At 37.9% G+C, this 23,494-nt stretch overlaps 1 protein-coding gene and 1 long non-coding RNA gene across 2 annotated transcripts in view; one reads left to right on the top strand and one right to left on the bottom strand.

Moving 5' to 3' along the window:
- LOC101743534 (ATP-binding cassette sub-family D member 3) overlaps window positions 1-23,019 on the bottom strand; it is a 34,646-nt gene extending 11,627 nt beyond the window's left edge. Inside the window, exons 1-6 of the mRNA XM_038019012.2 lie at window positions 22,752-23,019; window positions 21,399-21,653; window positions 19,238-19,307; window positions 9,943-10,040; window positions 1,070-1,250; window positions 279-348 (exon numbers count right to left, since the gene is read on the bottom strand). Coding sequence (XP_037874940.1) covers window positions 279-348; window positions 1,070-1,250; window positions 9,943-10,040; window positions 19,238-19,307; window positions 21,399-21,653; window positions 22,752-22,858 — 781 coding nt within the window. The 5' untranslated portion in view covers window positions 22,859-23,019. The remainder of the gene's footprint in view (window positions 1-278; window positions 349-1,069; window positions 1,251-9,942; window positions 10,041-19,237; window positions 19,308-21,398; window positions 21,654-22,751) is intronic.
- LOC119630258 (uncharacterized) overlaps window positions 20,593-23,494 on the top strand; it is a 36,037-nt gene continuing 33,135 nt past the window's right edge. The window contains exons 1-3 of the long non-coding RNA XR_005246054.2: window positions 20,593-20,854; window positions 21,127-21,270; window positions 22,585-22,695. This is a non-coding gene — a long non-coding RNA (uncharacterized LOC119630258). The remainder of the gene's footprint in view (window positions 20,855-21,126; window positions 21,271-22,584; window positions 22,696-23,494) is intronic.

Below are 23,494 nucleotides of genomic sequence, written 5' to 3' on the forward strand. Positions count from 1 at the left end.
CTGATAATTATTACCGTTTCGTATTAAGATTTCGTTTTTTTTCCCCTACCTATGCTTGATAGCCTTGAGAGGCAATTTCAGCTTCGCCTTAACGTGTAGATGAGCTCTCGGGGCTCAAACCTGGCGATGTTGCTAATACGAACCCCAACAAGAGCCGTGCTTCGCAGAATCTACCACCGGATCGGAAACGCGACCCACTGAGAAGATCCGGCGAGAAACTCAGTGGACTGAAATGATCCAATGAAATAAACAAATATATAGCAGTATGTACAGTGTACCTGTTGGTTTCCGCAAGTGTGTTAGCAACACCCCCGATACCAGGAGGTAGGCCACCATAATTCCGGGCGTCTGAAACATAAATATAATAATAGATCAATTACGAATTATTTCTGATATTAAAATGATAAGCACTCCGAATTTAGAATCTCCTTCTTTATATGAAGTCTGTTAATTAACGAATTCTAATCATTTTATCAGTATTTTCCACATATGTATTTATTTGTTTGTGGAAGATTTCCACTAGTAGATTTCTACTAGTTTCCATTAGTAGTGTAATACTTTTTTGTAATGACGGTCTATAAAATTAGAATCTCGACAGAGGTGTCAGCTATGACTGGCCAAATTCTTCGCTAATGGCAAAAATCTGAAGGGTAATGTCACCAAAAGCACAGGCATTAGATAAGAAGATGGGACGACGACTTAAGGTTGGAATTGGAACCTGTCTGGACGAGAGTAGCTTCTGAAAATAATTATCGGTCAATGCAATGGCCTGTGCTACAACATGCTAATAGAGGATATAAAAATGAAAATCGTGCAACGTAATTATAGTAATAAACGGGTTTTTGTAGTTAATACTTATGTTTTTCCGGAACACAGGGGAAAATCTTAGGGTAGTTCTGTAATACTTATTTCAGAGCTATTCTCTAACGACAAAATTCGTTGGAATTTACAATTTTATAATTCAAGGTCGCAATGATATGGTAAGGATAAATATAAAGATGCGAATATAGAATCGACATTTTAAACAAGTTTTGCAACTTTTCGAAATAAATAATATTTCGTCACTCACAGATGCACCCAAGTTCACAGTGAGCCTGTACAAGTATATTGCGATATCCAGGAGCGGTTTGCTGATGTTGCTGTATAGATCGACGACGGTTTCACAGAACCTGTCAATGTCAGTTGTCAAGAGCTGATCAGCGTTCGATATCCGATTGTCTAAGTTCGTCACTTGGTAGTATGTGAAGCCTCTGCAAACAAATTATAAGCATTTGAGCGATCTGATCATTAAATTAGCAGCAGATAACGAAGTATTATTATGTAGTTAAGGTGTTTTCACGAACAGCCTCCACGATGTAGGAATAATAATGTACCTACGATAAAAAATCAAGACCGCAATAATCATGAATTGAACTTCATTTACGTTTACACAATTCAAATAGCTGAAGATGTTTTTTTGTCATGATATTTTTTCCAAATTTTAAACTTTAAAGGGGGTCTCTTGTAAAGTATCAAAAATGTTACTTAAGCCAAATAGTTTTTCACCCCTCCGATTTGTTCGCATGGGGGGGTACCATTCTGCCGTGAAGCAATCATGCCTTCCGGTTTGAAGAGTGAGACATGACGTTACACAATACAATCGAAAAAAATCGAATGTGAGTGCTGGCATTCATGTTGTCTTATCAATGGGTTCCGGTAACCGCTCAAGACGAAGTGGACCATGAACTCGTTCATCCATCTACACATTTAAAAACAGTACCGATAGAATTTCGTCTATTATTATTTTTATTGCTTATATGGGTGGACGAGCTCACAGCCCTCCTGGTGTTAAGTGGTTTCTGGAGCCCATAGACATCTACAACGTAAATGCGCCACCCACCTTGAGATATAAGTTCTAAGGTCTCAGTATAATTACAACGGCTGCCCCACCCTTCAAACCGAAACGCATTACTGCTTCACGGCAGAAATAAGCAGGGTGGTGATAACTACCCGCGCGGACTCACAAGATGTCCTACCACCAGTAAATCCACTTATCGCCGGCCGTACCAAGAGTACTGCCAGTTCAATACCTACCGAAAAGTAACTTTCTTAAATCTGGTATGAACTGGGATATGTCATAGCGCTGATCAGAAGCACTGAGGTAGTATGGGCAAGAAATAGCCTCTGGAAATGCACTGTATGTTTTGCTATTGCATGGAACCTATTGATTCCAGAGAGCGTGGGTGAACTCGACAACGACAAGTGCTACGATGGTAAAAAGGATATTATACTACCTTGAAAAGTACCTCAGAGCACTCTCTAATGGAACATACGCTAGAGTATGTATAGAGATTACTATTTTCTAGAGACTGGGATCCCTGTATGCGACTGAGTTGTCTCTGAGAGGAGTCGAATGGAAGATGTTGGTAGTTGGGATTCCTGCTCCATGTGTGAGTGAAGTATTCAACGCGTGTTCTGACCTCCACTTCGAAAAGTAAGCCTTTGGTTCAGCGTGAACTTAATACTCACTTTTGGGGACCTTAATGATTTTTTAGCCTATTAGGCTTCTTTTTCTGTTTAAGGGCCACCCGATGTGAAAGTGGCATTATGACTACGATTTTCTAAACGAGTATGGTGGTCAACAGGGTTTATTAATTTTTAATCCTTGCAGTATTGCCAGGTTGGTTCATTTTGCTGTTCAAGGAATACTAAACGCAAGAGTGATAATATGTCGTGATAAACGTCATGATAATATATTATATTGAATGACGTTATTTGGCACGTTTATTAAACCGTCTAATTTATATACAAACTACCTGAACCGATAGTCTTAACTATGAATACTGAATTCGAATTGGTATAATTATTTAAACATATATTATTCAAAACATAGTGTTCATTATTATAGTGCTCTATCATACACAATATTCTTAGTTTCATTTTATGGTGCGTATGTAGTGTTTTTTATATTTATTTTTGTTTCATTGCCATTATAGTCAGACTAGGATACGACCAGGCCCACCTGATGGTGAGTGGCTACTGTCGCCCATGGACGTCAGCAACGATAGGGGCAGAGCTAAACCACTGCGTACCGAGGCTAAGCCGCTGCCTATTAGATACCATTAGATTTGTTACAACTGGCTGGTTCGGAATCAAATAAAATCCGTGGAATTAAAACTTCTTCCTTTTCAAGCCTTTGTACTTCCCTTTCAAAATTGTGACTTCGATAACGTTGTTCATTAATATTGTCACTGCAAGTCGAGTGCCGTTACAAACAGATGGTTAGTTTATATTTCGCAACATATGTATTCCCGATGCGATTTTAAAGTTTAATACAGGTTAAATACACTAAAACTTATTTTTCAGCTTTTTTAAATAGCCTTTTAATATATACCTTTTAATATAAGCTCGAGGTACGTTATAATCTAAAATAAAGAAGTATTCTTCGATATGTGGATATAATTATGTATATAGGTCTCTTCAAAATTACCCAACTAGTCTATAGAAAAATAAATTTCCACTCAAATCGTTGTTTAATGAAAACAACAGGTTTATAATTACACATTTACGCGTAATGTTTGTTCAGTGCCATACAAATTATTATACAAACATGCACATTAACACGTACTATTACGAAACTAGTGTTTGCGCCCGATCCAAACAGAGGTATTATTACCTAGAGTAGTAATCTATTGAACTGATAATTTTTATCATTCACGTAATATCAATTGGATAATATTAGGCTAGGGTTAGGGTTAGGCAGTCAGATTATTTTAAAAAGCAACTTACGCAAAACCTTAAAAACGACCTGAAGTCTGCTGATGTAAATAGCATAAATGTGTCTATACAAAATGCAATTAAACAAGTTAGAACTAAAACACCCAAGGCAAACAATAGACCTCTCTTTAGTGATATTGAAAAACTAATCCAAGAACGTGTAGAGATACTAAAAACGCCTGACCAGATAGGAATTGGAACAATAAATAGCAGTAATAGGTTGGGGTAAAAGTTTCTTCGCATTTTTTAAGAAAATTCACAACTTTTTTTAATGTTGTTTATTTACATTTAACTAAACTATGTAGGTACCATTTTGTTCGATAACTTTTTGCCATCTTGTAGGTAGAGACATGATCCCATTACTATAGAAATTTTGCGGCTTCTGATCAAAATACCGCGAGAATTGGTTTTGGCAGTCTTCTCGTGATGTTAACCTGACACTGCCTAAATAATTCTGAAGAGACCGAAACAGGTGGAAATCTGAAGGTGCAAGGTCAGGACTATACGGCGGATGCATTAACACCTCCCGGCCAAGCTCTCTTAATTTTTGCTGAGTGGCTAAAGATGTGTGAGGTCTAGCGTTATCATGATGAAAAACCACACTCCTTCTGTTGATTAATTCCAGCCGCTTTCTCTCAACTTCTTGCTTTAATCTCATCAGTTGTTCGCAGTAGAGTTCAGAATCGATGGTCCTGCCTGGTGGTAGCAGCTCATAATGAATAATGCCCTTCCAATCCCACCTCACACACAGCATCACCTTGTTGTGAGTTAGCCCTGGTTTCGCCACGGTCTGTGAAGCCTGACCGATCTTTGACTAAGACCTTTTTCGCACGTTCTTGTCGCACGTGATCCACTTTTCATCAGCAGTTATCAGCTTCTTCAAAAATGTTTCGGTTTCATTACGTCGTAATAAAGAATTACAAATGAGTACACGGTTCATTAGGTTTCTTTCAGTGAGCTCGTGAGGTACCCAAATATCGAAATTTTTTGTGTACCCAGTTTCTTTCAAATGCGCCAAAACTGTTTTGTGGTCAATTCTCAGTTCTTCAGCTACGTCGTAACTACTGATATGCCGATCTTGCTCCAATTTTTCAGAAATGGCATCCATTTTATCCGTAATAGGGCGATTAGAGCGACGTGCATCTTCGACATCAAAATTTCCGGATTGAAAACGCTTAAACAAAATTTGTGCTACTCTCACAGACACGGCACTAGGTCCATAAACATAGTAATTTTTTTTCGCGGCTTGCGTTGCATTTTTACCTTTTTTGTAGTAAAATTTTAAAATGTATGGAATTTCTTCATTAGATTCACTCATCTTGACAGTACGAAAAATAAATAAAATTCACACATTTTCCTAATTTGAATTTGGAATTATCTTAAAATTTAAACTTTTAATGATACCAAAACCAGCCAGATACAAATAGTATAGTCAAAGAGATTTTATTACAAGTTCATACATACTATAATGCGAAAAGACCTTTTCCCCAACCTATTATTAAACATTACATATTAAAGGGGAATATACCTATGAAATTGAAGCGTCGGACATTCGAGCAATGTGTTATCACTGTGATGGTGTATGGGGCCGAGACATGGACGCTCACAAAGCAAATTATTACCAAAATGTAAGTCACGCAAAGAGCCATGGAACGGGCTATGTTAGGCACTTCTCTACGGGATAAAATGTGCAATACCGAAATCCGCAGAAGAACTGGTTTGACTGACGTAGACAAGGTTGGAGCTTGGAAAAAGTGGAAGTACGCCAGCCACATATGCCATCGCACTGACTATCGGTGGGGAACAAAAGTACTGGAGTAGAGACCTCGTACTGGAAGTCGTAACGTGGGCAGACAGCCAACGAGGTGGTCAGATAACCTGGTCAAAGTGGTTGGTAGAGATTGGATGAGAAAGGCAAGAGACCGAAGAGAATGGGATGCATTCGAAGAGACCTACACTCAGCATTGGGTGGACACGGGTTGAAGAAGAGAAGCTAGGGTTTGATCTCTGATTTTTCTTATTCATTGTCCTATGTAAAATGACGTCACAGGTTCAACACGGATTAAGCGATAAGATTTGCGCATGAATTAGAATCGAACATCAGGGATATTGTCCATATCGAACGACCATTGCACCAGTGTATTACAGTTAAATGATTTCATAGGTTTTCAATTCAAAGCGTATAAGTCAGAATATGTAATTGCAAGCCAACATAGGTCATTGCTTTCAACCTTAATGAATATTAAGGTGGAATGAATCGTAAAATGGACTTAACGTTTTGAAGAATCACTAACTGGACTATATGAAATGACACTTTTTGATATCACCGTGCCGTCTATTTCGGGTGTAAACTTTTGTATTGAAGGCCGGGTTAGTCAATTCTATTATTGGCTTATTATCAAAGTTCAATCGCACTACTGATTTTTCTAGGTCTTGAGACAGAGTGTATTTGAATTAGACTAGTTAGTTAGTCCTAGAAGCGCATTGCCTGGAGGGCGGGCGTTGGGAGCATGGGCGACCTAACAGGTCCTACTGCGCATACAGCGTCAGCGCAACCACGACACTCTGACACGAGTGAGAGTGAGAAGAAGTTAGTTAATTAATAAGACTAGATTAGTATTTGATTTGAAGTAGACCTGCTTATTTTGTGATATGTGGGTAGGCAGTGGCATGTCTGTCCCACTGCATTAGCATGAGTAAGGGTGACGACCATCAGAGGAGCCGTACAGGTCTGCCTACAAAGGCAACCAAAAAAAATTTGTAGTTGTTCTCGGCTTGCGATTCTAATACGTTCTAGAATGTTCTCGGGGTGAGACACATTTTTTTTTATAATACAATAAATTACACATGAAAAACGAGTGATGCGTGTCATCAACGATCACGAATCGACTGTCTGTAGCAGTAAGTTTTACATTGTAAGTTCGTTAACGCAAACCACGGACTAGATAATCAAGGTATTACCTTAATTATCTATTCCGTAATAAGATGATACCTTAATTATCTATACCGTGATGCAAATGTAGTTTTTCAATGATGAAAAAAAAATAAAGCAACTTTAAGAAAATTCAAGAAAAAGAAAGAGAAATTAGAAATTTCATTATGTTCATTATAAAATGTTCGGGCATTTACAACGTGAATAAAATAATACAATGGAAAAGGTTAAAGGCGATCTCGGGTAGGCAACGAGTCTATTACATGTCTATTAGCGTCCCAGTAAATAAAAATAGCTGTTATACTTTATTCCAATTACGGAGTCCCATGAGACAGATGTTATTGTTATGTTATTGTGTGTGTGAATTAATTTTATAATTTTAGATTAATTGTGTATTTTTTAAATGATGTTTACGACCATGAACAAAAAATGATTATTATTTTAAATTATGCGTAATGTGAAGAGTTACGTTCTAAAAAGTGTCAAAAGGGACTTTATAATTGGAATAGAGTATAGTGATTGTCATGTTCTAGTATACCTAGTGCTGGTAGAACGTGTAGTAAGCGCTAGCACGGTATCATTGCCTATTTTGCCTATTTTTTACTGGTGGTAGGACCTCTTGTGAGTCCGCGTGGGTAGTTATCACCACCCTGCCTATTTCTGTCGTGAAGCAGTAATGCGTTTCGGTTTGAAGGGTGGGGCAGCCGTTGTAACTATACTTGAGACCTTAGAACTTGTATCTCAAGTTGGGTGGCGCATTTACGTTGTAGATGTCTATGGGCTCCAGTAACCACTTAACACCAGGTGGGCTGTGAGCTCGTCCACCCATCTAAGCAATAAAAATTAAAAAATCTGATGAGTTACAGCCATGTATTAAGGCTTAATTGATAAGACTGCCACAATCACGATACAACTGATAGTTCGACCTCACGTTTTAAGTGTGTAGACGGCTTTAATTTTGCGATTTCTATGGGCGAATCCGTTAAACACGTAATACGAGATGAGATTTCGCAAAGCCGGTGTTCAAATACCGGTAACACTATTTTTAATGAAATACGTATTTTACATAACAGATGTTCATCAATTACTTTCACGATGAAAGAGATGGTGTTATAAAAATCTAGTATGCGTAATTACTAAATAACTGCGACCTCAAGGCCTCAAGTCTCAACTTGGACGGCGGTATTCACGTTGCAATGTCCATGTGAACCCGTAACTACTCAACAGCAGGTGGGACGGCTCGTTCATCTGTCTACGTTAACAAAAAATAAATATGAACCATTAGCCCATCTGCCTTTTTGGAGGATTAAAAATATACCTACTTCCAAGAAGAACAAATCATATTGATTGTTATAAAATGAAACAAAAAATTAAAAAATGACAGCAATAACAAAGGAAATTCGTTGCTGAATTATGACTCTAGAGTACAATATTATTTGCATAATACATAATATGACGAAATTTGCGGCAAGTTTACCGTGCACACAATACGAAGTCCACTGGCAATGTACAATCGATTCAATAATATACTATGCGAATGTCTAACTTTTTTTAATATTAAAATGTACTTTGAACTGATCGCAATATTAATCTGTTTACTTTTGTTCTAGTTTTGTATTATCAATAGATATCCTTGATTGAGTACGTTTTGTCAATTACGATTTATGACGACAATTTAAATATCAGTACATTTTCAAGTTGTTGGATTCCGCGTGTAAAATCCTCTGCATTCTAATACTACGTACAAAGTGTAAAACTAATCTAAATGGCTTTTGTTTATCGAGCATTGATGAGTCAAAGGCAAACACAATCTTCACCATTTATAATACGACGTATTATCGAAAGATTAAATTTACTATGATAATAATCTTTGATGTGTGTGTATTTGTCAACGTTAAATATTATTTAAATAATGTTTTGCTTTGAAAAAATCACATTTTGGGGTTAGCAATGAACAATATTATATAAAAATATTTTTATTAGAACGATGAATGCGAAAGATTTGTTGCTGTTCAAAATATTGTATTGCCATTATAGAAAAAAAATTACGCAGACAAAGAACTTCCAATTAGCCAAGCATTTCATATAAGCATCTATATATTAATACGTGAAACAAAAACTTTGTATCCCTTATCACGAAAATTGCGCGGACGGAGGAGTATGAAATTTTCCACACTTATTACAGAATATAGAGAAGAAGTGCACAATGCTAATATTTTTTTAAAATAATGCATAAAAGACATTAAATCAATAAAGAAAACATTACACACACTACATACCATGTATTTGACGCAACTTACAATTCCAATTAATTATAATCGAATTTCGACTACTGCGGGACCTCTAGTACAATAGAATTGTTCGTTTAATTTAATGGATGATAATTTTGTGGATGATAAGGTCAGTTAACTCCACAGTACACTTTTCGTGATTACGCGTAGTTACGTGTAGTTTACGTATAACCAAGAATCCTCTCACACTAACCGGTTATAGTACGTCTTCAAAGTGAAGTAGTAATACGCCGACTTACGCTACCCCGTTTTTCGCGAATTCGATGATACGCGGTTTTTCTTTTTGATGGCTATGCGGATCCGCTTTCCTCCCTCTAAGTGTTTCGTTTACGATAGGTTCGAATATATCGTAGGGCAGCCTCAGATCCCGGACGAATTCATACCATAATTGAAGAAGTGGTCGATATTGCCAAACAGTTCAATTTAAAAGAGGAGCCTAATGACGTTCAAGAATTGCTGGATTCACCCAATCAAGAGGTAACAATTGACGAGCTTACAGAAATGGGTCACCATGAGCAAGACATTAAATGAATTGATTCGTTAGATCCAGCTGAATCAGAAAATCAAATGACGATTGCAAACCTAACAGAAATAGAGAACAGAACAATAGTTAGAATCAACCCAATGAAGATCACTTTTCTACTACAAAAGGGGCATAAAAAGTTACTGAAATGCTACGAGGAAATTTTGCGTGAGAAGAAGAAAAATATAACTCATTAAGCGACGTTGTTTCAATATATGAAACCTTCGACATCAAAATAACTTAAATTTTACGTTGTATTTGTTACAGTTGAATCATAATATAAGCAAAAATGAACCCATTTTAATGAAAATGAAAAAAAGTGGGGCCTTTTTGAAACCTTATATAGAAAAAATTAAGGATTAAATTCTGTCTAGAAACAGAGTACCTTAAATAGCTTAAAACTCCGCGGTGCAGTTTTACGTGTAACTAAATTTACTCACTTCATATATTCATTGTAAAGGTGCAATGATAAATTGGTCCTTATCCTCAACTTTAGTTCACCTATGCTCCACTTCAAGACGTTGTTCACCAGTGAAATCTGCAACAAAATTAATTTTATTTTTAGTCACAAAATCTGTTAATTTTCCCTTTTTACTTTTATTTATTACGCGATTTTGATTTGAGCCTCATGCCTCAAGTTGGATTACGCATTCACTATGGGTTAGCGTAACTATTTGAGATGAGCCCTGATATTGTCGTATATTTTTCTGCAAATGAAGAGAAGAAAGAACAATGCCCATTATTTTATTGTTTGAAAAATCTTAGACTTCACAAAGTCAGTTACAGATCTTCACACACATGCTTAGGTATTATAATGAATTAAAATAAACACAGTGTATGTTTGAAATAGCTAAAATTCATGAGACAGACGAGAGATTTTTTTCCTAACAGTTACTAGTAACCTCGGTGGGTTATGCTAGCTTCAACGAAAGTGAAAAGACATCAAAATCATTTACATTATTGTTATTTTCTATTTACATCTGCTCGTCGAGGGAACATTATTTGTTGTTAATTTGTTAGAAAAATTAGAGCATATTCGCTTCTACATCTCGCCTCGAACATCAAAAGATATATTAGGAAAGAAAAAGCTCGAAAAAGATTAATTCGATGGTGGAATAAATGGTGATTGGTGGAAATGGTGGTAATTAGTCTTTTCTTCCTGACGAACTATTAAACAATAAGTGATTATCACCGTCACAGTAGTCCGGCATTGCCTGTATGCTGCCTGCCGTAAAGTACTCTCCTAAAACTTCTTTTGATAACCAAAATCATTGCTCTAGAATCCACTGCTTGATAATATGGGGGATAATTTTAGAACAGCGTGCATTTAATTATTGATCCACGTTTGGCTGTACATCTACATTCGTAAGGGAGAAGTTATCAGTAGCTGAGGTTAAAGACAACTGCGTAAATCTAAGTGTAAGAACTTAATAACGAAAAACCAGACGTGATCTGGCCCATTAAAATGAACAACCTATTCATGGATCGCTCAATATAACCTCTCAGATGTAACCGAATAGTGCAACCATGCGAGTTGTGAATAGTGAGTAGCCGTCGTTGAGGCGAGCAAGGAACGCAATAATCAATTTTAGAGATAACGACAAATCGAAGACCTTCCACCAGGTAGGTGAAATTTCTCGGTTAAGCGACGGTTCTAATGTTATTATTGTTCGAGACTTATATCGAGGGGTGTCTTAACCGACCGCGACGGGGCAATGCGAATCCCCGTCGCCCGAAACATGCCTTATCAGAGCCCCCGGATTAACTCTCAATGCTTTTAGGTCTCTCAAGCACCGGTCACCGTCCTCGTCGAACTCGTCGATTACGAGAGATCGACGATCGACGAACGAACCCATAGACACAGGCCACTGAGTTTCTCGTCGGATCTCCTTAGAGGGTCACGATTCCGATCCGGTGGTAGATTTTGTTAAGCAATTCTTGCTAGGGCTAGTGTTAGCAAATTCTCCCAGGTTGAGCCCGTGAGCTCACCTACCCGTCCGCGCGTAGCTGGAATGGCCTCTTAGGCTACCAGCGATTAAGTAGGGGAAAAAAAGAGGGATGAAAGGCTATTTGGTTTACGCTACATTTCGCTTAATACACGACATTTATCTTTGTAAGTAATGGTGCGTTTCATTTGGTAATAGTATCAACAGTTTGATGTTTTTAATAGAACTTCAATTAAGTTTATACCCCACTAGCGACCCGCCCTCGCTTCGCTTTGGAAACTGTAATTTATTATTGATTTCTCCACTATTTAATGGATCCTATTATACATATAAACCTTCCTCTTCAATCACTCTATCTATTAAAAAAAACCGCATCAAAATCTGTTGCGTAGTTTTAAAGATTTAAGCATACATAAGGACAGACAGATATAGGGACAGAGAAAGCGACTTTGTTTTATAACTATGTAGTGATTATGTAGATGAAGCATTTTTTTTATTCTGTTATTTTTTCCGAATTTTAAACTTTAAATGGCTCTCCTGTAAAGTTACAAAAACGTTGCTTAAACCCAATAGCTGTTCACCCCTCGATACGCTAACTTATCACAAACATTTTGGTTCAGAGAATGTTCAAATATCGTTTGTTCTATTATAGCTACCGCCGCACCACTTTATAGCTCGATGTTTGAAACAATACAATTATAACTATACTCATGATTATGTATCACATGACCTTGTCTTCAATAAATAAAATGAACGTTTTTTTGTGATGAAACGAGTAGGTAACATATTATTTAAGATAATATGAATCCAAGGATACCTCGCGTTGCATTTTTATATTGTAACCAGCGACGAGCTCTCGCTTCGCTTCGGAAACATTAAATTTTATTATTGAATAGTTGAGTGCCGCGATGTTACGCGCGGTTATCGTCGTATAGCGGGTGACGCCACGGGGCGAAGCTAGTCTAAGTTACTCCTTACATCATCAGCTACAAAAATTGTAAAAAATGTTATTTTGGTGTATGTACCGTATATATATATTCATATATGCATGTAGTAAAAAGCGGTTTATTTCAATATTACAAACAGGACTGCACTGTGTCTGCACTGCAATTTTATTTATATGTATAGATTATGTACGTCGCACGAAAATTTCTATAAATTACACTTTTTGTTTTTGTCACGAATACATTATACATTTAATTACTTAGTTATCATTAATTATTATTCATTGAATAATTAATATTTTGATTGGTTCTTTTCATCAAATGTAATGATAGATTCGCAACCAGAAGTAAAAACAATTTACAGAGGAACGTGACAGCTAAAACTAAATAAAAACCAATGAATAAATAAATAAATAATAATAAGTCTGACTGATCAACACAGTTACGTTTAAATATATACACACAGTATAGTGGATAATAATCACTCAGACAAAGAGCAAACCAGCCTGTTCATCACATAATGTTTGCCCGATGTGGGAATCGAACCCATGACCTTCGGTGCACCAATCAAGGCCGCCAACTACAGCACCACCGAGTCAGTCAAATTAATAATCACTGTCTTTTTTGAACACCGTGGAAATTCCTAATTTTCAATTAATATACTTTATCTATCTTCTATCTATATATCTATATATATAAAAATGAATTGCTGTTCGTTAGTCTCGCTAAAACTCGAGAACGGCTGGACCGATTTGGCTAATTTTGGTCTTGAATTATTCGTGGAAGTCCAGGGAAGGTTTAAAAGGTGAAAAAATATAAAAAAGCTCGGAATTATATAAAAACAAACAATGTTGTTTTTCCTTTGATGTGTCCCCTTGATGTGTCTTTTATTTATCGATTGAGGCACTACGAAGTCTGCCGGGTCAGCTAGTTTTTAATATAAAAATGCGATAATAAGAGATTTTAAAATTTTCATTTTTCGTGTTACAAAGACAAACTTAGATTTGCAGTCGAAAAAGATTTACCTACTGCCCCTCGGTACGTTTTCTTAGCAACGACCGATGTTTTATTTGACATATATTAATGACGTTTAACTTTTTTTAAGTAGGTTTGTTTTACTGGTGGTGGTACCTCTTGTGAGTCTGCGCGGGTAGGTACCACCACCCTAACTATTTCTGCCGTGAAGCAGTAATGCGTTTCGGTTTGAAGGGTGGGGCAGCCGTTGTAATTATACTTGAGACCTTAGAACTTATATCTCAAGGTGGGTGGCGCATTTACGTCGTGGATGTCTATGGGCTTCAGTAACCACTTAACACCGGGCGGGCTGTGAGCTCGTCCAACCATCTAAGCAATAAAAAAAAAGTATTGTTGTATACAAATATGTATTTTTTACTATGTGAAAGATGCAAATATACTATTATACCTAGTCAGGTCATAAATTCTGTCACATGTTGAATGTAAAATAATTGAAACAAGTTAATTCATTATGTAACCATTCATATACCAAAATGAACTTAACAAAACATAGATTCTTATGACACTAAAGTTTATTCAAAATGACCTCCGTGATTTTGAATACAGACCTTCAATCTGCGCGGCCAGTCGTCCATCGCAGCACGAACGAGGTCCATGTCAATATCGGCGGCTGCCTTAATCAAGGATGTCTTGAGTGACTCCAAATTGGGATGAGGCTTTGAACACGCCTTTTCCTCCAAGTGTTGCCATATCTTGTAATCTAACAGATTCAAATCTGGACTGGAGGAGGGCCAGTCTTCGTGCCGGATGAAGTCGATTTCACGCGCCGCCAGCCAGTCTTGTGTGCTCTTCGCTCTATGAGCTGGCGCCGAATCTTGTTGGAATACCCAGTGCCTGTTATTGAACATGGTATGAGAAACAGGTTCCACAAGGTTCGTCAGGACTGTATTTTGATACACAACTGCATTCGTTTTTACACCTTTCTCACAAAAATGTACCTCTGTTAAGCCTCAATAAGAAACTCCCAACCATACCATGAGAGAGGATGGAAAATGACCTCGTTGGACACGCGGAATACGGTTGCTCGCTTCTTCACTACTGTGTGCGTACACCTTATCATTTTGTTTGTTGTAGCTCTCTTCTACGGTAAAAATTTTTTCATCCGAAAAAAGAATTTCCCGATATTTTTTTCCCGCATACCGCTTCAGCAAAGCGCGGCATCTCTTCAGTCTCAGGTCCATTAGACGAGCATTCAAACGATGTCCTGTTTTTCTTCGATATGCTCGAAGCCCTTAGTCTTCATTTAACACCCTTTTCACCGTGGTTCTGCTTAACCCCATCTGAAGGGCCAACAGTTTCTGCTTACGTTTGGGATTTCTTTGAATTCGCGCCTTCACAGCTTTTATCACTGCTGGAGTCCTAACAGACCGAGGGCGACCACTTCTTGACCTGTTATCTACACTAGAGTCTTCATTGTATCGTTTGATGGTACGATAAACGAATCTTTTGGTTATATTCAAATTTTTCAGCATGTTAAAAATTTTAATTGGCGCGTAACCGCAACGATGCAACGCAATAACTGCAACACGGTCTTCTTTAAGCGTCCACTCCATATTTAAAAATGAGTAAAATTCTAAAAAGTATACATTTTTATTTTCATGAACAATTCGAAATTCGAATTCAATAAACTTTTTTGTGGCCAGCATTCTAAAAGAAAAGTTTTTACTGTGTGACAATACTTATGACCTGACTAGTTATTTTCAGACCCTTTACATGTGCTATACTCAACCGTATAACTTCCATGAATCCAGGTCAACGAGAAATGCTCTCTTGTGTAACTATTAGTGAAAAAATATGCTTCACCAAAGTTGAACATCGCCTTCACCAAAATATACTCGCCATAATATTTTTTTTTATCTAGAGCAAACAGTACCCACCCACTTGCAGAAACAGTTTCGTCGTTAAAGAAGAAATCAGCAATAGAGAATTGATTTTTTTTTATCCAGTACCATTTTAAATAACTTTAAAAAAAAAAAGGTTATTTATATTTTTTTAACTATGTTAACTTAGATTTTTGTTTGGTGGCCCGATCCTAACATTTTTTTAATTAGAAAGCTGTGCTGCACATGTTGTCCCAATTTAAATTTTATAAAGACCTGACAAGTTTTAGGAGTTCTCCTAAATAATGCATATTTAATTGACTTCGACTTCATTTATGATATTCTTATTTTGTTTTGTTGAAGTCGATTTTCCTTTTTATTAGAATTTTGTATTATATTTACTATATTTCAAGTCATTAGAACGATAGAGGCTATTAATTTCTTTAAAGAATACTGTTAAGAAATTTACGTAAATACTATTGTGCAGAGCGTATTGTCGGTCCGTCCGTACAGAAATGTGCCGTGCCGCAGTCAAATCGAACTTTTTTATTGCTTAAATGGTTGCGCCACTTCGATAAAGCGACACGAGAACCCTCTCATCGTGGCCGCCGGTAACTACATTCCCGATCCTGCGGACAGACTGTAAAGCAGTCGACGTCGCCCAAAACACGTCATCTCAGATCCTCCCGATCCATCCCTAAACCTAACGGTGCTTCTAGGTACTTCAAGCACCGGTCACCGTTCTCGTCGAACCCGTCGCTTGCGATGAAGGGCTCGACGAGTAAATTAACTCTCAGACACAGCCCACTGAATTTCTCGCCGGATCTTCTCAGTGGGTCGCGTTCCCGATCCGGTGGTAGATTCTGCGAAGCACGACTCTTGCTAGGGTTCGTGTTCGGTTACGCTGGAATAGCCGCTCCAGGCTACCAGTTTAGGTAGGGGAAAAAAAATGGTTGAACGAGCTCACGCGCTACCTGGAGTTAAGGGTTTTTCGGAGCCCATACACATCAACAATGTAAATACCGCCACTTAGTTCATTTGCCGCATAATGTAAACAACTATTGCGCCGCAATTATTTTCCGTCGACATAATTTTTTATGTAGAATCATCTCACAACCCGTGTTGTTACCAAGTTGGTTACAAAAAAAGGCAGCCATCGGCCAACTAACCTTGATACATGAGATCGTAGGCTTAATTTTATTATAGAACTGCTGATGCTAATAGCAAAATTACGATTCGAATATCACAATCATATTAAATATTGTATACGTTACGTACGTACGTTAAATATTTTATACGTTTATACGTTATTATATACGGCAGAACCACCGACAAGAGGCACGTGGCGCGCGGCTGTACGCTTCACCGCGGGCGGGCGGCGGCTGTGTCGCGACCTTTTCAAGCTTTTCAAGCGATACTGATCTTTTAAGTAGATACAGTTTAAAATTAAGTGCTAGCCGCAACGCTGTTGGTCGCTTTTTTTTTTTTTTTTTGTAATAGCGCGTTCCCCTAACGAGTAAGTGTCAGGGACATTTTTAAGGCTTCTTGGCTTGTTTACTGTTTTTTATTTTATTTGGTATACAATATTTTAAATTGTATATTAGATTTGCGATTGAGTCAATTACTATTTTTATTGCATTTTATTTCCTTTGTACTTCTTTCTAATTTGTATTTCTTTTTCTTTTATATTTACATTTTTTACTTTCATTGCATTACATTTTCCTTAGCTCTCTTACAATATTTTACTCAAAATTTAGCCTTATTTATTACGTCATTATCGCATCATTATACTTTATTTGTTAACATTCTTTATACTTCCTACTACTAATTTTGCATTTTATCGAATAATCATTACATTTTCATATTATCTAGTCTTGACAGTAAGTTGTTCCAATTTTGCCTAATTTATTACATTATTATTGGATTATACATTATTTATTTACATTTTTTGTAGTTCTATTTTACTTTCAACACTTCAGTATCAATTCTAATGCTAGATGTCACTAGGAGCTTAAGCTGGCGTTGTAGTGATTCTGCGATTTGTGTGTGTCAAAATTTTACATTGTATATATCTGCATATTCCAAATACACTTTTATATACAACTTATTTATTTATCTTGACACAATACTGTACAAAATCAAACTCCATCCAACTGCTTCTCTCAGCACCCTTCACATCATTTCCACAGTCCTCTTTTTGTTCCAGATACCCGGCTACGGCGGCACTCCTACTGCAGGGTTCCGTGCAGCGGACCCGCCATCCTAAGGTAAGTGTTTCCTTTTCCTTATCCTCCAACTCTTTGGTCCACCAAGGAATCTTCGGATTTGTTTTACATTTTATTTTTGGGAAGACCTCCTCGTGCGCCTCGATCACAACTGCATCATACTCGTTTATGGTATTCGTTCGTTCTTCCTCCGTGTTTGTCATTTCCAATCTTTGAGTGTCAAGATTTTTGTCCCTCTTGAATTGGGTTGCCTTTTCAATAAAAGGTAGCCAATTCACGTCCCTGGTGTTACATTTCCTGGTTGTGCTCGCCTTAGGCATGTTTCTTGACCCTTCCTTCGTTAGAGTAAGCATGATACAGTTGTGACCGGAGCAGTAAGCGACGTGGACCACACTGCTAAGCACCCCATCTTCTCTCACAATCTGAAACGTTGGTACGCCACCGCAGCCGAGCATCCCCAACCGACTGTGACTGCGGGATGGTGTGCCACGCTGTCCACTGTGGTCGCCCTCAGCAATAAGCCGTCGCAGCTCTGGCTAGCGCATCCCACTTCCGTCGCACTGGGCACTCATCGCTAAAAGCGTTGTGCTCGGCGTTTCCCACCTTAGCGGATGCGCAGTTTCTACATGTAGGGGCTGCACCGGCACACCACTCCGGGCACTCGGTCTTCTTGTGTGGACCTGCACAATGGCTGCATGTCTCTTTCTCTTCCCTGCAGAAGCGTCTGGTGTGACCGTACCCCAGACACTGGGAGCACTGAACCAGTGGAGATTTGTCCGACACATGAATCCTCTGCATGTCAATCTGGACCGTTCCTTTCTCCACAAGCCTGCCCCACAGCCTCGGGGAGACTTTTAGGACTATATGGTTTGTGATGGCGTTCCTTGATTTTCTTTTATATTTTACTACCATCCTGTCCTCATCTTCTGTCAGCCCCTCAAAGATCTTCTGGTTCTGCTTCCTCAGCGCCCCCACCACCTCTTCTTCTGTGTTGTAAGCAAGGACGTCCTTCAGAATAACCAGCGGATCCTTGTTTTTAATTTCTTCCGCTTGTAATAACCCTCCCGCTTTGTCCAGCCTATCTTTTACTTTCTTCCTGTCCGCTTCACTCCTACATCCTATAATCACTTTCCGGTCCCTGGCTTTCCGAACTCTATCTATCATCACTCCCCCCTCTTTGGCGTTTATGACTTCCCTTATTTTGTTTAAGACTTCCTCCCCTGACTCTTGTTCGTCACTGGAGGTGACTATGACCGAGTGCAACGTTTTCATTTCTTCAATGTTTCCCTTTTTTGGGCCCGCCGCTACACTCGCGTATGTTGCCCCTTCCAGCGTTTTCTTATGTTCAGTCAACATTCCTTTTAATTCTTCCATTTTTTCGTTATTTTCTTTGACTAGTCTTGTATGTTCTTCCATCCTTTTAGTCAGTTCATGGCAGTGTGTCGGGGAGGGGATGGGAGGGGTCAGGGGGTGTAAAGAGCCCGTCTCACCCGTCCCTACTCCTTTCTCCTCCTCTTTCTTTCCTCTTTTTTGATTTTCCAATTCTTTATCCAAAGTTTTGACTATTTGGTACAGTCTATCGATTGTATTCAAGACTCCGTCCTTTATGTCCGTCGCTGCCATTCCGGTGTGATTCAACCCTAACAGTACAGTATACATGCGTAGGTATATCAGTCTCTGATTCCCATAAGGAGTCCTAGTTTGGGCCTAGACGACTGTGTGTGACTTGTTCCCGGTTATTATTTTAATAGAAAAAATTGCTTACCAGTGGCATTGATCCGAAGAACTGGATTAACAGCCTCTTGAACTCCTTGTGGTTCATTGTGATAATTGACCTGTACAATGAATAATTTATTTTCTATCTGTAAGTATTAAAATTGTGAAACACTAAAATTACCAAAAAGGATATTTTTTGTGATTTTACAAAATTTCATGACAATAGGGTTAGCATAAAAGAATTTACTAAACATATTTTTATTGCCATGCTTATTGCCATTATTGTCGTCCCATACTCCTGGTGCCAGCGCGCTAGAGTGATGGTAGCGTGCGGCGCAGCCTCAACCCCTCAGTCGCCCCGTGACCATCACCTGGAGGACACTGCTTCCTCACAGGGGTCAGAACTGGACGAACGTCCTCCTCCGACCTCCGGCTCGGCGGCGGGGGCACGGCGCCGAGAAAGAAGAAGAGCTCTCCCTCCCTGGTTCCGCCGCCTCCTTCTGCGAGATGGTGAACTCGCAGAAGTCGAGCATCGCCTGCCAGGACTCATCGCTGCCGAGCATTGTAGCCACGACGTTCGGAAGCGACAAGTCCGGTCCTATTTTTGCAACGAGGACGCGGCGCTGCTCCGCGAAAACAGGGTAGTACGCGAGCGTGTGCGCCACCGTGACCTCGTTACAGCCACTGCAGCACTTTGGCGTCGGCTCCCTCCGGGCGACGAGGTGCGGGTAGCGACCGAAACAGACGTGTCCCGTAAGAATCTGCGTCGCTCGGAAGGTGAGACTTCCTTGGTCACCCAGTCCGAGAGGACAGGGCGGATCGCCTCGAGGGCCGTCGCCCGTAGGCAGGGTCCGCCAACAGCGAGACTACGCCTCGAGCACGGCACGAGATTACAGCTTCTGCGCTTGAACTTCTGCGATGCCGGGCCGCGTCTCCCCTCTGGAGCGGAGGCCGCATGGCCACGCGTAATCCGCAGCGAGCGCCTCCGCTTCCAGGTCATGCTAAGGGCTCAGTCAACATTCTGCTGACCATTGGGTTTATTTTCAAACAGCATTTGATATATAATATATGCTGATATTTAGTATTTAATGTAGCTGACATATAAAATAGATATCCTTGAAGTTATAATTTATTTTAAAATAAACCAAGAGTTTTGCATGCATTTCCATAAACTAGTCATGACTCATGAATTATTTATGTGAAAAGGAATCAAATCTCTTTTTAAATATACACACTAACCATTAAGCACCAAGAAGGTCAAAGTACATTAAATACTTGAAAATAATTTAAACCAGTCAACAAAAGCAACAATAATTAAAATTCTTTGTTTTACAGGGTTTTCAAGTTAATTTACATTATTTTTTGTTGTATTTACTTCAACTATACAGTTTAAAGTCTCAGTATAATGCATACTAATATAAAGCAGTAATTATCACCAAAGTACAACAAATCGTGATAAAACTAGATTTTTATTTAAAATTAATTCTAGGAATCTAGAGTGGATGAACTGCCTTATTGGAATTAAAATTATAAATACAGTGCAACCTAACAATACAATACATAACAAATCGGAAGGGAACAAGTGAATACTCGTTATATCAAGTAATTTGGTAAACTGAGGTTTGTTTGATTAGGGTTAGGTTGGTCTACCATTTGTTATAACGAGGTAAGTAAAAAAAATTTTTTATTCACCTCATCATTAAACTCATCTTGTTATAGCAAACAACTTCTACTAATAAATGAAAACACATTTTTATGAAATTACTATATATATTTTATATTTCAAAACAATTAGGTAGGTAACAATTTTTCTCAAACGCAATGAGACTGATTGACATAGTACTATGGGATTTAGGGTCATATTGGTGGGACCGTTATATAAAGTTTTTGGGTTGACAAAATTCATTAATTAGAGGTATTTACATCTTTTTTTTATAGTTGAAAATCTTTGAAAATTTAGTTGAATAAAGAGGTTGTTCGCAAGAAATCTTCGCAATGTGAAGGTATATTTTACATCAACTCTTATGGACAATTCAGCGGGTTAAGAAAAATTTGTTAAATCGAGGACATTATTATATTCAGGTTTGTTATATTAAGGTTGCACTGTACTTAGTTGTAAAGGAAGTTTGTCAAAAATGCTAGTCATATTCAGTGTTTATTTTAAAATGATTTAATTCATAATAATTAATAAGACTATAGTTTCAACTCACCCTTCAATCAAAGTAGTCTGCTGTATTAGCCACAGATCACACATGGATCTGGATATTAGAGAGATGGCTATCAACGACATGAAGGCACTTTCTTTGGTCCACCAGCCTGGCATCATAATCTTCCATAGTGTTTTAAATTCTGCTAAAAATCTAGCATCAACTTGTGCTTTTGGCCCCTTTTTGTCTTTTTCTTTGATCATGTACTGAATCTGCTCTTCGGGTGAAAGACGGCCGGGTTTGTCATATCTTGATTTTCTAAAAAATATTTATTAAGTTAATAAGTCAGTTAAGTTTTGTTTCCAAGCATGCTTTATATGAATTATAAACTCTTAAATATTCTACAACTGTGAGAATGTACTTGTTTTTATTCAAATAGTCCTAACATAATTTCCAAACATATGCCTGTTTTATTTTATGTGAATGAGGTATTTATAGATAAAAGGATGTTGTTTCTCAGTTTCTTTTTTCTTATTGCTTATTGGACAAGCTCGCACCCCATTGGGTGTTAAGTGGTTACCAGAGTTCATAGACATCTACAATGTCAATGCTGCACCAGTCTTAAGACGAGTTATAAGGTCGTTTTTGCAGTACAACAGCTGCACCACCCTTCAAACTGAAATGCATTACTGCTTCACAGCAGAAATAGGAAGGGTGGTGATACCTACCTGTGCAGTCTAACAAGATTTCCTACCATCAGTAAAAACACTGTGAAGCATTGCTCTTGTTAAGGCTAATGTTAGCTATTCTTTGAGGTTGACTCTGTCAACTCACTTGCTCAGAGTGTAACTGGAATAGCCTCATAGGCTCCTCATAGGCTCATACCAGTGATTAAGCAGGGGAAAAATCAATTACCTATAATAATTCTATCATATAATAAAACTGATACAGAGAGAGTATAACAATTAAATGCACACTGCTAACCAAGGTTTATTTTTTATTTTTCCTGTATCATCTCATAAATATACTCAAATTCTCTCTGTAATGCGGATTCTAGACCAGATGTATATTCAAGAATTGAATTATTTCAGAAAATACAAAGATCTATATTGTAAAGTTATTGTACTGACCACTCTATTGTATTATGACTATTGTAAAATTATTTGGGTGATAATAAGATATTAATAGATTTAAACATATTAGTAAACTTAGTCTTTTTACCACGTTTTAATTTTTATCTCACTTCTAGGTCAAATTCCAACTTTATCATGATTAGCGCAAAACGTTTTAATTGGTCAAAAGGAAATTCAACATATAAATCTGAAAATTTTACACGCTTAATTGGGACTCAGAGTTTCAGGTATAGTATAAACAACTAAAGCAATGGAAAATTGTTCAAGAGGCCAGTAAACTCACCTTGACTTAAAGGAGTTCCGGATAATCCAAGCACCAAGAGCTGCGGAGACAGCAATACCGACTTTAACGTCTGTCCGTTGCGTTAATTTACTTAAATTCGGTGCCATAATTATTAGTTAAATAAATACATTGATTAACACACAGCACAACATTAACTAAACTTTTATTCTTGAAAATGGAAAGACAACACACGCACTATGCAACAATCTAGCACATAAACTAAATCATATATTATGTGTATAATCTATGCTCCATATATAATGTCCTAAGTCCTAATGTCAACCTTAGCTTCTTGTACTTTATTTTTTGGCTCCGGCACAGTTTGTGCATTAGCCAGTGTCAAGTAATAAAATATTTAAAATTCGCCGTTTCAATTAATTACAGTTTATGAATAATAATAAAACGAAGGAAAGTAATCGCAACATAACATAAATGATTAAAAACGAATTAAATTTACAAATGAGATGATATGTGATGAAATATAATCTCAGTAAAATTATGGTTATTTATTAAGACATTATCAGTGTACTTTTTGGAGGATCCCGAGAAGTTACGTCCAGCGGCTTTGTTTCATTTTCCCACAATTATGCACTTTCACAGATTCTAAGCAGTTAATAAAGCACCGTTATTACACATTTAAACCTGAAGAAGCACTAAATAGACAAAATAAAACAATTCACACAACTTCACTCCTTGCGTTCCCGCCACTTGGTTAGATAAACAGCAACTTGGCTGTGTCCCTG

This window comes from Bombyx mori, chromosome 22 (assembly GCF_030269925.1).
Source record: "Bombyx mori chromosome 22, ASM3026992v2".
Classification (NCBI taxonomy): Eukaryota; Metazoa; Arthropoda; class Insecta; order Lepidoptera; family Bombycidae; genus Bombyx; species Bombyx mori.